Raw genomic sequence first — 17221 nt, forward strand, 5'->3', positions numbered from 1 at the left:
GCTCACCTGCGGGAAGAGCGGCCTCTCCTCCTTCACCTTCTTCACGCAGTCGGCCACGAGCCTCTTCATGGCTTTGGGGCAGTTCTTGTAGAGCTTGCTGAGGTCGGGGGAGGCGTACCCTCGGCCCACCATGAAGATGATCTGGGCACAGGACAGCAGTGACACCGTCTGCCCGCCCGCCCGCCCACGGGAGCCCGGGGGTGGGGCCGCAGGGCCGGCCGTACCTGGTCGCGGTTGTTGATGTGCGAGTAGGGCAGCTCCCCTGTCATGAGCTCGTACAGGACGATGCCGTAGGAGTAGACGTCCGACTGGAAGCTGAACGGGTTGTTGTCCTGCATCCGGATCACCTCCGGGGCCTGCAGGGGCAGAGCAGGGGGACGCGGCTCCTTCCTGGCTCGGCCCCAGGGAGCCAGGGGTGGGGGGTGGGCATGGGGGGGCTGACACAGGGGCGGGTGTCGCTGTCCCGACCCCCGCGGGGTGCGCCTCACCATCCACAGGACAGAGCCCGTGGGCTGCTCCACCTGCTGGGACCCGCTCCAGCGCGACTTGACTGTCGCCAAGCCAAAATCTCCGATTTTCACCGTCAGGCCTTCGTGGAGAAATATGTCTCGATGCTTGTTAAGGAGCCTGGCGTCAGGGAGGGGCCGCGGGCATTCTGCTAAGTGTCTCCATCTCATAATGGGCTTGCCGAGGGGTCAAAAACCGGACAGTCCCAGCCCCACCAAGCGGCTCCCTGGCACAGAGCCAGGAGCACCTGCTGCGGGGGACGGGGGAGGCTGCTGGGAAAGACCCGGGGGTGGGGGGTTGGGGGGCGTGGTCCCAGACCCTGGCTGCCGTGAAAAAGGCGTCTTCCCCACTCGGGGCACAGCCTGCAGTGGCGAGCCCCCCGCCCCCCCAGCGACTCGGCTCAGCTCACAGATGACCCGTGCCTGAACAGGCCATGCCCCAGACCAAGGTCCCCGCCTGCCCAGCACCTGTCCCTGCCTTACTGCGACAATGGCCACCAAGCACGGAAGGCCGACCAGAATCCCCAGACAGAAACCAGAAACACACACCGACAAGAGTCCCCCAAACCTAACTAAATGTAATAAGCAGGGCCGGAGAAGTCGGCCTATTGGGCATCCCGGACTGGCTGAGGACCCCCAAGGCCCTTCCGCTGCCCCAGGCCCCCCAGGGAGCAGGCCGAGGATACTGTTGGACTTCATGTCTCTGTGGATGATGTTCTTGGCGTGCAAGTAGCTGCGGAGGGAAAGGGCATGTGTGAGACGCACTTCAAGGGCCCTGGGGAGGAAGCAGGTCCTCGGTGCGGCCAAGGGCCAAGTGTCCAGGCTGCCGAGACGGGTCAGCCGCGCCCTGCCTGGGTGCTGTGGGCTACCCACACCACACCTTACCCAGAGGGGAGGCCACAGCACAAATGGGGCGACCGACGGGAAACGCTAACTTCCCACCAGAAAGTAACAATGCCCGTCAACTGATCAAACGGACACGCCTTGGACACATCAGCGTCAGCTCCTCTGGAATCGAGAAAATGTCTGACTCAGGGGCAGAGAGAGCCTGGCGGGGAGTGCCTGTCCTGCACGATGCTGACCTGGGTTCGAGCCTGAGGTTGGCTAAATGCCCCCAAGCTCCACCAGGAGTGAGCCCTGAGCACAGCTGGATGTGGCAAAAAAAGGTCTGAATTTAGACGGTGGTGGGTGCAGTTTCTGAATATACTCCACTACTATGATAACAGTCTGGTCAGTTACCAGCCCACAGAATTCAGATTCCAGACCAACTTTCAAGGTGCTCCGAGACTCCCGAGGCGCTTCCTGCCTTGGCGGGCTGACGTCTGTGCCATGGGCTGCTCCCCTCCACAGCAAGGGGCCCCGAGCGGAGACTGAGGCAGCGCTGGCCCCGGTGTGAGCACAGGGAGTGCCCAGCGGGGGAGCGAGGGGCCTGTGCCGGGGGTGCCTGCGGAGTCTGATCCCTGGGCCCCTCCCCCGGCTGAGTGACTCCCCGAGTCCCCACCCAGGGCCTCGGCGCCGCCCACTCACTCCATGCCCTGGGCCGTCTGCCTGGCGATGTCGATCAGCTGGAACATCTGGAACTTGGTCTCCTGCACGTGCAGGTGCTTGTACAGGCTGCTGCCCTCGCACCACTGGGTCACGATGGCCAGGTTGTCCTTGGTCATATAGCCCATGAAGAGCAGGATGTTCACGTGCCGAGTTTTGCTGGAGAAGGCGGGGGGAGAGAGAGGGAGAGAGAGAAGGCGCGTCAGCCCATCTCCGGCTGAGCACTCACACCTGCCCATGGCGCTTCCCAACGCCCCTGGCCTGTGGACACGGACTCGAGAGGAAAGGTTCTCGAGCCTCCTCACGCTCAGAGGAGCTCTCCAAAGCGCTGAAGCCGGGGCAGCGTGCCCGGCGTGCGGGTCAGCTGATGCCGAGCCCATCACCGGAAGGAGCCCGGCGGTCCTGGGCCCGAGGACGCAGCGTGCTTACCGCAGCACAGCCACCTCGTTCCTGAAGGCCTGGAACTGCTCTGGCGTGGGGTCGACCACCTTCAGGATCTTCACTGCAACGTCCCCTGCAATGAGGCCAGCAGCGCCGTCAGACCTGGTCTGCTATTTGCCAGGCACCCGTGTGCTGAGGAAAATATACTAGAAATCTCGCAGATTACCTACACAGATGGGACGACTGCTTTTTTTTTTTTCTTTTTGGGTCACACCCAGCGATGCTCAGGGGTTACTCCTGGCTCTGCACTCAGGAATTACTCCTGGCGGTGCTGGGGGACCACATGGGATGCTGGGGATTGAACCCAGGTCAGCAGCGTGCAAGGCAAACGCCCTACCCACTGTGCTATCGCTCCAGCCCCAGGACGAGTGCATTTTTAAATGACTGAAGTGACGAGAGTGAAAGGGTGTACTACTACCTTTAAAACACCACCCATAGGGCACAAAAGCAGACATGTTATCTGCATTTCCATGTTCACTGCAGCATTATTCACAATAGCCAGAATCTGGAAACAACCTGAGTGCCTGAGAACAGACGACTGGCTAAAGAAACCGTGGTACATCTACACAATGGAATACTATGTAGCCATGAGGAAAAATGAAGTCAGAAATCTGCTTATAAATGGGAGAGTCTCCCGAGTGAATGAGTCAGAGAGAGTGATACAGACAGGATGACTGCACTCATCTGTGGGGTACTAAAAAAAAAAACACAAAACGAGAGTTCTCTCCAAGGTCAACAGAGACAAGGGCCAGGAGGGCTGTCCACGGTTGGAAGGCTGCCCAAGTGGTGGGGAGAGGGCAGCTGGGACAGAGCGGAGACCACTGTGACGAGAGTTGGAAATGATCACCGGAAAGAACTGAGTGCGGAAAGGAGGTAAAGGGACAAACAGGTCATCTTTCAGCATCTGTACTGCAGACCACAATGCCGAAAGGGGGGAGGGAGAGAGAAGAGGAGGGAAGTGCCTGCCAGAGTCAGGCTTGGGGAGGGGGGAGGTGTTGGGAGGGAAACTGGGGACACTGTGGTGGGAAGGGTGTTGGCACATTTTATGACTGAAACTCAATCACTAACAACTTTGTAACTATATCGCACAGTGACTCAGTAAATGAAAGAAAAACCATTAAAACCACCCACACTGGGTTGAACAGTGGGGAGGGCACTTCCCTTGCTCGCAGCTGACCCTGGTTCAATCCCTGGCACCCAATACTGTCCCCGGACCACTGCCAGGAGTGATGCCTGAGCACAGAGCCAGGAAGAAACCCCAAGAATCACCGGGTGGTGTGGTGCTCAAAAAACAAAAAACAAAAACACTACCCCCAGCCTTTGGACAAGCCTGAACGCTTCTCATCAACGCCTGCGCAGAGTGTGGCTGACGACATGGGCATTCACGTGGCTGGCAGATACTTCCATGGCACCAAAAGGGAAGGCGCTCGAAGGGGACCGCGTGATACAGGGAAAGGACAAGATGGAGCAGGCTCTGTGCCGTGTGCACCAAATTCCCCAGCAACGAACTGACTAGATTCAGCTTCCTGTGAGCACAGCTGCAGCGGTGAACGGTGCCTGGCAGGTCCCTCCGCTCCTCCTTCCAGAGGCTTCTCTGAGAACCTGTCTCACGAGCACCAACTAGTAAGAGATGATTCAACTGCCAGGGCCCCAACTGCAGCACCTGCAGTCACCGTGGACACCGAACCATGACTTCCAGGCTGGCCCCCCTCTGCGGAGGCACCCGATGCCACCGAGACCGTGGGCGCAGCATGGCGGCCACCTGAGAAGCAGCAGACAGCTCCCTCGTCAGGTCCCTGCGCCTCAGGAGGGAGACACGGTCGCGTCCCACTGCTCCTTCTGGAGCCAGAGCCCAGAAAGGAGACTGGGGCAGGGCGGGGCGGGCAGGGGAGGCTCAGTGCAGGGATGAAGGAGAGAGGGTTCCTGAACGACACAGGATGAAACCGAGAGACCTCACTGAGCTGGACAGGCTGCGCCAAAGGACAGCAGGCGAGGGACGGTGCGGAAGGCCCAGCCGTGCGTGAGAAACTCCTAAAGGGCAGGGGACGGCCAGAGACGAGGTGGGCGCGCAGACCCGCACGGCTGTCCGCTCGGCCGCCAGGCAGGCTGGGAAAGGAGCAGGCGTGGCTGAGGGCTGCCAAAGGGCCCCCCGGGAGGGGCTGCTTTCTGGCTCTTGTGTCTGGCCTCCTCTCAGCGTGCCCCTGGGCACACTCCAGTGGTCACTGGACTCACCTTCAAGGCCCCCCCAGTCTGAAGGGGACGTAAGGCGACCTCAGAGTTCCTGCAGGGAGTACACCGGCAGCCCAAGCCGCCTCGTGGTGACTCACCTGATCCCGGAGTCAGCTGAACTTCCTGCCCCTCAAGTTTCTCCTTTTCGCAACAACAAACAGGTCTCCCTCCTATAGAAAGCTTATCTTTCCTTTGTTCAAGTCCTCTCATCGTTCTAAATCCTGTTAGACAAATCCGCATCACACACGTCCACACTGCCTGCCCGCGAGCCACTGATGGGAAACGCAGCTCCGACCCACGGAAGCCCCTGCGGCGAGCCAGTCCTGTCACAGCCAGCCAGGAGGCCGGGCCGGCTGGGGCTGGAAGGGCCAGAGTGTGGCCCAGGGTGACCTTCGCCTGCCAGGCACACGACCAACAAGAGCACATGGGGAACCCCAGGCGCGGCGCTCAGACAGGGGTCCCCTGGTTCCCTGGGCACACTCTGTGACGGCCCCCTGGTTCCCAGGGCAGACTGTGAGCGGACCCCCTTGCTCCTGTGAGCACTCTCGCAGGACTGGGCTGCCCTTCAGACGCTGTTACCCCCAGCCCTGCACTCGGTTCACTCCGGGAGGTGCTTGAGGGACCATCTGCAACGCCGGAGACTGAACCAGGGGTGACACTGGCAAGGTGAGCACCTGACCCGGAGCACTCTCTTCCAGGCCGGCTGGAGCTCAGGAACTGCACAACTCATGCCGGCGCACCTCGCCCCCGGCCCTGTCGCGCCATTCCCACTCGCCCCCGTTTCTTGTCTTCCGGTGGTTCGGGACCTGCACCCAGACCTGTCGCGCGCTGGGCAGACACCCTCGGCCCCTCACAGCACACGGCCCCTTTCCCAGCGACTGTGCCCAGCTGAGTGCCACCTCCCTAGGAGAAAGGGCTCTCAGTCTGCTGGCTGCTGCCATCCTGGCCCCTGGAATAAAAAATCACCAAAATGGGCTAGAGACGGTGCAGCAGGGAAGGCACCCGTATCACTCAATCCCCAGCACTCAACATCTCCCCCGACCTCTCCCCCACCCCCGAGTCCTGCCCAGAGTGATCCCTGAGCACAGAACCAGGAGTCGGTGCTAAGCACCTCCAGGTGGAGCCCAAAAACTGAAACAAACCTCAGAGAAGTGCGTGTCACGGGACACGAGTTCGGGCACCACTTACAGCGCGGCCTTCAACAGGCAGAGTGTCCTCATGGCAGGGGAGGGGCTGGCTCAGCCGCGTGAAGCCACGGGTGCCCCCACGCCCACAGAAGCCCAGGGGCTCTGCTGTTTGCAATTCCCCGGTGGGGACCCATAGGGCCACAACGAGGACACTGCCCCCCCCTTCCCGTGCAGCACGGATGGCAGTGAGGGAAGGGAGGAGGGAGGACGGAGAGAGGAGGAACACGCACCCCGGGCCCTGGCGGGGAGCAAACGCCCTCGGGAGGACTACAGCGCCTTTGGGGAGCTGCGGCCTCAGACGGTGCCCCCCAACATTAACTGAACACAACAGTTCCCCCGAAGGACACGGGCCTCCCGAGACAAAGAACCAGGACAAGGGTGTGGATGTCTGCACAGCGGAGACCCTGAGCCTGACCCCCGAAACCCCAGCCCCAGACGTGCAGACACTAAACACCGGCACAGGGCAGAGGCCACAGCCGGGTGCTCCGAAAGCACGGGGCACCAGGGCAGCACACCCAGCCTCCCGCCCTCCCCACGCCCGCGGGCAGCACCTTCGGGTTCCCCGCAGCTTGTTTCTGGAGCCCACTCTCTTCTCAGGCCGGGCCCTCCCACGAGGCCTGGATTCCGTCCATGCACAGGAGACCCTCTCGTTTGCCCACAGGGTTCGATTCGTGTCCACTGATTACTTTTCTTTTTTTTTTTTTGCTTTTTTGGGTCACACCTGGCGATGCTCAGGGGTCACACCCGGCGATGCTCAGGGGACCATATGAGATGCTGGGAATCAAAGCCGGGTTGGCCGAGTGCAAGGCAAACGCCCTCCCCTCTGTGCTATCGTTCTAGCCCTTCCACCAATTACTTTTTTGTTGTTTGCTTTCTGGGTTATGCCAGGCGATCTCAGGGGTTACTCCTGACTCTGCATTCAGGAATTACTCCTGGTCGTGCTTGTGGACCATAAGGGATGCTGGAGATCAAATCTGGGTCAGCCATGTGTGAGGCAAATGCCTTACTTGCTGTACTACTGCTCTGGCCCCAGTGCTCACTGATTTCTTTTTGTTTTCTTTTTGGGTCAGACCCACAATGCTCAGGAGTTACTCCTGGCTCTGCACTCAGGAATTACTCCTGGTGCTGCTGGGGGATCATATAGGATGCCAGGAATCGAACCCGGGTTGGCCGCGTGCAAGGCAAACACCTGACCTGCTGCTGTATGATCGCTCCAGCCCCAGTGCTCACTGGTTCCTAAACCAGAACACGTTAACACAGTGATCCCAGCACCTCTGCATGACAGGATGCTCTGAAATGTCCTGAGGGGCCATTGGACCTGCCCTCGCCCTGGGGTCACGGGCCACGGAGAGTGCCGCTGTGAACTGCACTGCTCGAAGCAGCTGCCCACCCCTGGCCCTGCAATGCAGGGAGGGGAGCCCACACCTACCGTGCCACTTGCCCTTATACACGGTCCCAAAGGAGCCCGAGCCGATCCGCGTGGACAGCATCACTTCACTGGCCTCTATCTCCCAGTAGTAGCTGGAATCCCTCTGGCCGCGGGACCTCTGCAGGAAGAGATGTCCATCCTGCGCTCTCCGTCCGGGCTCCGGCCACCCGCCCTCCCGCCCTCTCTGACAGCAACCAGAGGGGAACCCCCAGCCCCGTCTTCTGTGCGACACCGACTTAGCTGTGTGCGGCTCCACACAGAAAGCACGTGCCCGCCACTGCCCACAGGCCAGAAACAGGTGGAATGCCTGACGCCCCCCGCGGGACGGTGTAAGAGCGTCTTCCCCACCCCAAGGTGCCCCTCCACCCCCGCCCTGAGGGGCCCGGGCGCGCGCAGCCGCTACTCACGATCTTGTTCTTCTCCTGGCCCCCGGGGCCCGGCGCCCGCTCTCTCTGCGCTGGCACCGGCGCTCTGGGCTGGGACCAGCCTGTGGGGCTGAGGTGGTTGGGGCTGCTGGACAAGGCTGAAGGTGAGGCTTAATGGACAAGACAAACAGAGTCCACACGGGGTAAGCCGACAGGAGATACACAGCATAAAGAGAACCAGCCCGTGAAGCCGTGCTCAGTGACCGACCAGTACCTGATTCACTGTGCCCGCGGATGGCGTCCTGAAACAGAAGAGACAGTGAGTCAGGGGCTGCCCGGCCAGGGGGCGAGGGGAGGGGAGCGGGGGGTAGGGGGGAGACTTGCAGGAACAAAGCGGATTAGGGAATCTCTGAAGTACAATGGATCTGATTATATACTCTAATTTCCCATTTTTACATCATCACAGTGACCAGTATCTCCAATTCTGTCACCAAATATTAGGAAGACTGTCTAGTTTACACACAACGGCAAGCACGTCCTCTCAGCAGAAAGCAACGCACACAGCTCACTGATCTTCTCTTAGAAAGGCAAGGAAAGTCGCCCTCCATTGTGGGGAAGGGCAGTGGGGCCTGGTTCCACTGAGGGCCCCAGAGGGAGGGGGATGGATTCGGGGACTGAGGGTCCCCAGAGGAGGGGGATGGATTCAGGGACTGAGGGTCCCCAGAGGAGGGGGATGGATTCAGGGACTGAGGGTCCCCAGAGGAGGGGGATGGATTCAGGGACCAGGCCTCTCTCCTGACACCGGGAGCTCAGGACAAGATGCTCTGAAACTGGATTTGGTAACGGTGAGCACCATTATTACATACTTAAAGCCTAAAAGAGACTGCTGGAAGGACTGTAATTTCGCTAGTTTCAAAGCTACATCTTACATTTAAAAAAAATAATAATAACAAAGAATACATTTGAAAAAGCAAAGAGACTTAGCCAGGAGGCGGCAAGAAACATGACCTACAGATCTCAGCCCTGCCTCCAGGACACAAAACGTTCCTCGGCCTTTATGAAAGGCTCTGAAGTTAGTTCTTTCCACTCGTGTAAAATGTCACAGGCTGTCTCTAGAACTTAGTAGACACCAGGGAAATTTAAACCAGTGTCTACAATAAAACTTAAGTTGCCATTTTCTAAACTGAAGTTTATAGACATTGGTATAATAAAGCCACATGGCCCCGAGGGCTTCTCGGAAGAGGATGCTTGTGTGACAGGAAAGGGTCTGCACAGAGCTACTCGGGATCGACCCCACTCCCTGACTTCTTTACGAGATAAAAAAAAACAAAAACAGCATAATCACACAATGATAAAATTTTAAAAATTAGATTTTAAATTAAGCACGAAGATGGGTAAATTTGTAATTGTGCCCTCACGGTGACTCACTAATTAAAAAAATTAAAATAAATAAAAATAAAAATAAAAATTTTACTTTCTCCCTTCCTCTCCTGTGTCACCCCTTACACAATGATGGTCAAAAGGTAAGAATTCACTGGACTACAGTAGATAATCTGTATTCTTGTAGTTACCTTTTAAATCAAGGCTCTGACTCTGACTTTATTAGCTACCATAAACCTGTTAAAAACTGAAAAAAAAAATTTTTTTTTTTAATTAAAAAAAAAAAACCAAAACCCAGCACAAGACTAGCTGCGGCTCTGGGGCCCTGGGTCTTCCTCTGCGGCTGCCCCCAAGCAGTTTCAAGGACCAATAAAGCCACTTTGGGGACCCCCAATCTTGGTGTTTAAAACAATGGTGTGCACAACACCCATCCCCTGGGTCTGCTCCAGCAGGCGGGAGTCGGGAATGTGCATTTAGAAGGCTAGTGAGAGCTGACAGGGGCCAACACACCGACCAGAAGACCTGAATTTCAACAGGCCAGTCGGCAGCTGGAACTCCGTAAGCCAACTAACCTGTCTTTACTCTTGACTGCCGAGCTTTGGGTACTCCCTCTGTGTGTGCGTGAGTGTGTGTGTGTGTGCTCGAGCGCGCGTGTGTGCGCGAGTCTTCCCTGTGTGCGTGTGTGCGCGCGCACGTGTGTGTGTGTGCGCGTGTGTCCTGTGCATCATATCCCACTCACTCCTGGTGCCAGGCTGGCCCGTGCACAGGAAGTCCCTGCCAACCTGCTCAGCTCCCTTGCCAGCCCTGAACTTCCCTATCTTTTTTGTTTTTTAAGTTTAAACGTGGCACAGCGTATCTCCACTGCCTAGGTTTATACCATGGTGCAGGATACTTTTCCCTTTCTCCTTTGTTTCAGGTCACACCTGAGGTACTCGGGGGCTACTTTGTTCCTGGCTCTGTGCTCTGGGATCAGTCCGGGCAGTGCTGGCTGAACATAAGTGGATCAAACTAGGCGAGGATGCATGCAAAGCAAGCACTCTCAGTCCTGTACTGGCTCTCCAGCCTGATCTACCTTTCTCTTCCTGTCATAGCAGTTTTACCCCCTCTACTCATTATAACTCACACGCGCGCGTGCACACACACACCCTCATACACTCTCCTATGCTAATCTGTACAGCTGAATTAGTCATCACAGAAGTTTTTCAGTAACTTTGGAATTTAAATACTCAATCTAGAAATGGCTTTTTTTTTTTTTTTTTTTTGCTTTTTGGGTCACACCCAGCGATGCTCAGGGGTTACTCCTGGCTTTGCACTCAGGAATTGCTCCTGGCAGTGCTTGGGGGACCATATGGGATGCCGGGGATCGAACCCAGGTCGGCCGCGTGCAAGGCAAACGCCCTACCCGCTGTGCTATCGCTCCGGCCCCTAGAAATGGCTTTTTAAAGGAATGTATTCTTTAAAATGTTGAGTCATATGTAAAGTTTTTCAAAAGAGAAATCAAATTTTACTTTATTTTGCAAAATTGAGTTGTACTGGTCATTTTATAATAAAACTTCAAGAAACCCCACTTTCCATGTTACCGCTAAGTATTAAAAGCATCAAGAGGGGAACTTAGACCTATGCTAATTTCCACCCTGGTGGGGAGTTCCTCTACATTTGACTTCCCAATAACCTTTCCATTTAAAAAAAGGAAGGGGAAAGGTCACGGGGGAAGAGGTCAGAGAGCAGGAGTAAGTGGGACACCATCTCTGTGTCACTAGGAGGGCTAGTTAGGAGACAGAGCAGGAGAGCGCTCGGGCCGGAAGGACCATACTGGATGCCAAGGGTCGAACCCAGTGAACCAGGTACCAGGCAAGTACCTTCGCCGCTGCACTATCTCTCTGGCCCCCTCCGTATTTGGGTTTTTTAATGAGGTATAAATAAAATCGTGATGCTATGAGCATCAATTAATTAAATCTAAAATTAAATTTGGTTGGAAATAATTTTTAACTTTATTTAATCCCCTAGTCTCCAAAGCTTACTTAAGAAACTTATTTCACTTATCAGCAATACCACATAACAGTGTTTCTTTTACTCCTATATAGACTATTGCCAAAAAAAGCAAACATGAAAACAGGTCTGACAAGAAATACAACTTTGAACTTAGCAAGTGTCTCAATTTTGACAGTCTACTGCCTGACAATCTTAGCAATCCTATTAATATATAAGAAGGCAAAGGCATGAAGAAAAATACCTACTCTTCCCCTCAAACAAAATCGTCTGGAACACGGCCTGGGAGAAGCATTCAGGCTGTTATTCTAGTCCAAAGCAACGAGAAATAAAGAAGAATAAAGAACAAAGGAAGTATTTTAAGTGTATTCAGTTGTTATCAAAGATGAACTTTTAGAAAGCAAATCAAACACACAGAAGACGCCAGAAGCCAAGAAAAGAAAAGGCAGTTTGAAAGCATAAGCTTTGGGCACTTTGTCATCTCCCTGAGAAGCTGCTTCTTAGCCTCTTACAGCACTACCCACATATTCCTAACTAAAATTACCCAAAGTCTTTCAGAAAGTAAAAGGCTCTCTGAACATATTTTTTGTTCCTGCATACTCTGGGTTTTGGCTTTTTTTTCGGGGGGGAGGGGCGAGGGCACACCTGGCGGTCTCCGGGCTTCCGCCTGTCTCTGCACTTAGGAATCACTCCTGCTGATGCTCGGGGGACCCTATGGGATGCCAGGGATCGAACCCGGGTCAGCCAGGCACAAGGCAAGCGCCCTCCCCGGGGATCTATCGCTCTGGTAGAGTACTCTTTATCTCATGAATGTGCTCACTAAAATCTGACCAAGTCTAACAGGGAATGAGAGGACTGACATGCTGCCATTTCTTCAGGTCACTCTAGTCCCCCACTGGGTCATTCAGTCCATCTAAAGACACTGTCGCTGGAAAAGGCCCTACAGAAGCCGGGAGAGTGCTCAGGACTTCGTCAGGCTGGAAAACCAAAGCAAACTCGGGCAGCAGGGTCAGCCCGCCCCGGCCTCCGGCACGCAGTCGGCCTCTCCCGAGGGGCCCCAGTACCTCAATCATCCTGCTGTCCACGGGCAGAGTGGTGCTGACCATGTGGACGTTGGGCGTGGACGTGGACCTCTGCCTCTGGGAGAGGGATCCTTCGGAGGAGGGGCTGGAGGTGCTGAAGGTGAAGGCGTGGGGCGTGGAGTAGCGGTGCTGGGAACTGGAGAGAGAGAGAGGAGCTCAGGCCACGCTTCCGAGCCAGACACGGGGACAACGGCGCGCGCCAGGACTCTGGCTAAGTGCTCCTGGCTTTCGGGACGCGCCTTTGAACACGCTGGCAGGACCGGTGCCACTACACAAGTGTGTGCAGTTCACACCCGGACGTGGTTTCCTTAACACAAACTGCTGTCGGCGTGCTAAGATTCCCTTCTGTCCACGCGACTTGGCTGGCCTACTGCTGAGGGGCGTGGTGGGGGCTCCCCAGCACACTCAGGGGGTCCGGAACTAACCGGTGGAGCTCCGGCCTGGGCCCCCCACGGGCGAGACAGGTGCTCTAGCCCGTCCCTCCGACTCTTTCCTCAGCCCCATGCCCTGCGTATTTCTGAAGAGAAACGCATGTGCTTAAGTTTTCTTTTCTGGTAATCCGTAAGCTGCACCGGCTACTCCGAAACCTTCCACGACCCCCGGGCAGGCACAGAGGCCCGGCCTGCTGACAGTGCGCAGGGGCGGCTGAGCTGGGAGAGTGGCTGAGGAGCTGCCCCTTTGGACCCACCGGCCTAAGTCAGTGTTCCTCGACCTGTTCCCAACCGGCCCCGCTTCTCCTGTCTCCTTTGTGCCTCTTTCCCCGACCAGTGCTCGGAGGCAGACGCTCGGTCCCTCCCCCCATTTACACAGCTTTCACCTGTGGCCTCCTGGGCATATCCGGGAGGCCTCAGGGGGTCACTGAGGAACTCTGGGTGAGGCCAGCCGGGTCCAAAGCGGGGCAACACCTTCCCACTCTCTCCGCCACAGCCAGCCCAGAGTCCAGCTGCAGCACGGGCCGCCCGCCCCTTCCTACCAACGCCAAACACACTGCACCGAGCACGAGACGTTCAGATTCCCTCCGAAGATTAGTGTCTGGCCCAGAATTACAGACCACTGGCTTGAATTCGAAAGACGAAACGCTAATTTTCTATTTCCTCAGGGAAAAATGCCTTCTCAGGTAATTTAATGTTTCTGTACGCCTCCCGAGGCTCGGCTTCTCTATGAAATTTTCTTAAGTGTTTGAACTCAGCTGCTTTTCAAATCATTAAAGAAATGAATGAACAAGAACCCAGCAGACATATAATAATAGAAACGTAACTTCAAAAAAACAATCCTTACTCAAAGATAATGCTTGCTGCCTTCAGCAATTTCCACTTGCTCTATCTCTGCTTTCTGTTTTGCTTGGGGACCACAGAGCAGTGCTCCGGGCTTATCCCCGGCTGTGCTGGGGATCAGATCCCACCCCCCAGCCCCACCCCACGCGATCTCACCGGCCCTCCAGCTGTTTGACAAAGGGAATTAAATAATATGTGATTATATAAAGTCAGATACTGTGAACAAATGTATGTTTCAGGTCCCCAATCTGTCTGTGCTACCCAAGAAACTGAACCAATAAATCTTTGGTCTTTTTATTTTTAATTTATTGGTTTAAAGGACTCACCTGGTGATGCTCATTGCTTACTCCCATCTCTGTGCTCAGGAATCACTCCTGGCAGGGCTTGGGAGACATATGGGGTGCTGGGGATAGAACCTGGGTCAGCCACATGTAAGGCAAGTGACGTACCCTTGGTATTGTCTCTCCAGCTCCAATAAATATCTAATCTTCATGCAAACTCATAGGCACTTTAGATAAAATATTAAAATCTATTTGGATTATATTTTAGGGCAAGCCTATGAAATACCAAGATTTCAGCAATACAAAATCATAAGAAGCATTTTAAACTGGAAAATTTTCTTTCTTTTCTTTTCCTTTATTTGTTGTCTAGGCCACACCTGGAGATGGCGATGCTCAGGGTTCCTCCTGGCTCTGCACTCGGGAATTACTCCTGGCAGTGCTCGGGGGACGATACCGGATGCCGGGGTCGAATCTGGGTCAGCTGCATGCAATGCAAACGCCCTACTCGCTATACAATCAGTCTGGCCCCAGATGCACATTTATAATTTGGGGGACCCTTTCCATGAGACTCAACACATCACATGCTTAAAAGGTAAAATCTCAAGTCCTCTTAATGGCCATATGAAAGAACTATGACAACAGAAAACTTGTAACCCGAGTCACCTTTCAGAATATAAGTACTACAGATTACAAGAAGTTTGTTCTACAATCTAGCAATCCCACAGACACTCACACACAGGGAAGCCTACTGAACCAGGCCTCATGAGACAGCACTTTCCACGAGAAAATGTGTAGCTCCAAAGTTACCTAACAGGCATCCGGGAAACAGACTCTCGCATCCGACGCATGGTCAAAGAAGGCAGTGCTGGCACGCCAGTGTCGCCAGCAGTGGAATTGGGAAATAATCTAGACGAGAGCAGAGAACATTGGTTACCAGCTGACGGGATTCCACAGCCAGCCCGTCTCGCCTGCAGCCACGCAGGCGCCTCCCCACCCCAGTTCCTCATCCTGGACTTCCAGGGCTCGGCGACCCTGGAAGGCGGCAACAGCCGCTAGTGAGTGGACACCGGGCTCTTGGTGCACCTATACCCGACATCTCAGGCACAGCTCTAAAGACACTTTCTATCAAACCGCAAACTATTTCTGAAAAACATTCTGGTTCAGAAACACACAGAAAAAACTAGCATAAGTCTCGGTGAGATTTGAGGGGGTGGGGGTGGCGGAAGGAGGGGGGATTTGGGGGATTTTTTTTTTTAAAGTTCCGGGGCTTGGGAATACCCTGCCATAGTGGCAGGGTGGGGTGGGGGGAGACGGGACTGGGGAGGGGGGAGGGATGTTGGGTTTACTGGTGGTGGAGAATGGGCACTGGTGAAGGGATGGGTTATCGAACTTTGTATGGGGGAAACATGAGCACAAAGATGTATGGATCTGTAACTGTACCCTCACGATGACTCTCTAATTAAAAATAAACTAATAAAAAAAAAAACTGAAAAAAATAAAAAAATAAAGTTCCGGGGCCATACCCGACAGCACTCAGAGCTTACTCCTGGCTCTGCATTCAGGAATCACTCCTGATGGGCTCGGGGGACTGTATAGATACAGGGAATTGAACCCAGGTCAGCTTCGAGCACTGTGAGTACTCTATACATCCTGTACTATCACTCCAGTTCCCTTTGTTTCTTAAGCATCTTCCCAGAAAAAGGGTAAAGCTTTGACTTCACATCCCTGCCAACAATTTTTAAAATGCAGTTTGGAACATGCACTCTTAATTCAAACATAGTTTAGACAATACTTCGCCTAAATAAGATATATTTTGGTAACTCTTTGCCTCCTGGAGGATAACAGTTTTTTTTTCCTTTTTGGGTCACACCCAGCAATACTCGGGGGTTACTCCTGGCTCTACACTCAAGAACTACTCCTGGCAGTGCTTGGGGGACCATATAGGATGCCAGGGATTGAACCCGGCTTGGCCACACGCAAGGCAAACCCTACCCGCTGTCCTATCGCTCCGGCCCCGATAACGTTTTTAAGATTTTACATTCTGGGGCCGGGGCACCAGTACAGTGTGTAAGGCACTTGCCTTGCAAGCGCCAAGCCAGGTTCCGTTCCCGGCATCCCATATGTACCCCAAGTCCCATCAGGAGTGACCCCTGAGAGCAGGGCCAGGAGTGAGACCTGAGCATCATCTGGTACCCACCCCCCACCCTCAGTGATTTTTGCATTCAAACCATCTGATAACGTTTTCTCCCATGAGCTGAAGGAAACAGCACTGCCCGTGTTTTCTAGGCCACAAACGACATGACTAAACCCCAGCAGGCCATCGTAGACGCTCTCAAGAATGTTTAGACAGCTCCCGCCCCTTCACAGCCTCTGAGGAAGAGTACTCACAGTAGCTGCCTGATGTTACTCCAGTCCACACACATGGTAGGTACTTTGGTGCTACAGTGCTCATGAAATTTGTAGCCACACGTCTGACACCGAAATCCATTCAGCAGAAACTTCTGACAGATGTCACAGAAGGCAAGCTTCAGGAAGGTCTTCCGTGCCTGGGACAAGAACACAGGATGAACTGAGGATGCGAGGGAAGCCAGAAGACAAAAAAAATCTCCTGATTGGCCCTAAGAAGTTTTAATTTATGGAATTAAGAACAGGGGTCCCAGTGTCACTGCTTGACGACTAACCTCTGCAGAGACACTAAGCCAAGGAAACCTCCAGGTCCACTCGTTTTCGGGATGAGAACTCTGAGAACTCTGCTACTTCTCACAGAGGGGCGGGCAGTCTCCCGCACCCCACACCATCCCCGCTCACCGCCAGCAGCCCCTGCTGCCACGAAAGCACAGCCCAGATTCAGAGCTGCACGACTAATCTCAAAGGAGATGCACATCAAGCCGAGGAAACAGCCCAGTTCTCCAGCTCCTAGAGTTCCCAGTGTCTCCGAATCCCGCAGTACTGAAAGCCGAGCAGGAGCACACAGGAGATGGAAAAGTAGCATAGACACCAACTCAGGGCTGGAGCCACAGCACAGTGGGGAGGGCATTTGCCTTGCACACGGCGGACCCAGGTTCAGTTCCCAGCATCCCATATGGTCCCCTGAGCACCGTCAGGAGTCATTCCTGAGTGCATGAGCCAGGAGTAACCCCTATGCATCTCCGGGCGGGACCCAAAAAGAAAAAAAAAAGGAAAAAAAAGAAGCCAACTCAGCTCAGTAACCAAAAACAGTAACACACAAGGCTCAACTAGCAACAACAGCTTAGTAAACAAGGTCTCACAGTGAGAGAGAACAATTTCCACAAATCTTATTTACTGAAGTTTGTTCGTTGTTGATGTTTTGCAATTTCATTAGTCATTTTATTGTAACAAGCAATATAAAATAAATTATTCTGTGCCTGCTCAGGACACAGGCATGGGGGGGGAGGTGAATGGGAAACTGGGGACAATGACGGAGGGAGGGCTGGCACTGGTGTGGAATGGTGCTGGAACACTGAATGCCCAGAACAGCTAGGTAACTAGATA

General features: G+C 54.5%; 1 protein-coding gene across 4 annotated transcripts in view; it reads right to left on the reverse strand.

Annotated features, from left to right (window-relative positions):
* Positions 1–17221, reverse strand: part of RAF1 (Raf-1 proto-oncogene, serine/threonine kinase) — a 58141-nt gene that overhangs the window by 921 nt on the left and 39999 nt on the right. For 2 of the 4 annotated variants that reach the window (XM_055134531.1, XM_055134533.1), the window contains 13 exons: positions 16097–16254; positions 14516–14614; positions 12136–12289; positions 11320–11379; positions 7977–8004; positions 7745–7872; positions 7338–7455; positions 2481–2565; positions 2034–2210; positions 1193–1239; positions 489–607; positions 225–356; positions 7–141 (listed from right to left, as the gene is read on the reverse strand). In XM_055134531.1, the coding sequence (XP_054990506.1) occupies positions 7–141; positions 225–356; positions 489–607; positions 1193–1239; positions 2034–2210; positions 2481–2565; positions 7338–7455; positions 7745–7872; positions 7977–8004; positions 11320–11379; positions 12136–12289; positions 14516–14614; positions 16097–16254 (1440 nt within the window). The remainder of the gene's footprint in view (positions 1–6; positions 142–224; positions 357–488; positions 608–1192; positions 1240–2033; positions 2211–2480; positions 2566–7337; positions 7456–7744; positions 7873–7976; positions 8005–11319; positions 11380–12135; positions 12290–14515; positions 14615–16096; positions 16255–17221) is intronic. The other 2 variants (XM_055134532.1, XM_004613228.2) reach the window with 1 other exon arrangement.

This window comes from Sorex araneus, chromosome 4 (genome assembly GCF_027595985.1).
Source record: "Sorex araneus isolate mSorAra2 chromosome 4, mSorAra2.pri, whole genome shotgun sequence".
Taxonomy (NCBI): Eukaryota; Metazoa; Chordata; class Mammalia; order Eulipotyphla; family Soricidae; genus Sorex; species Sorex araneus.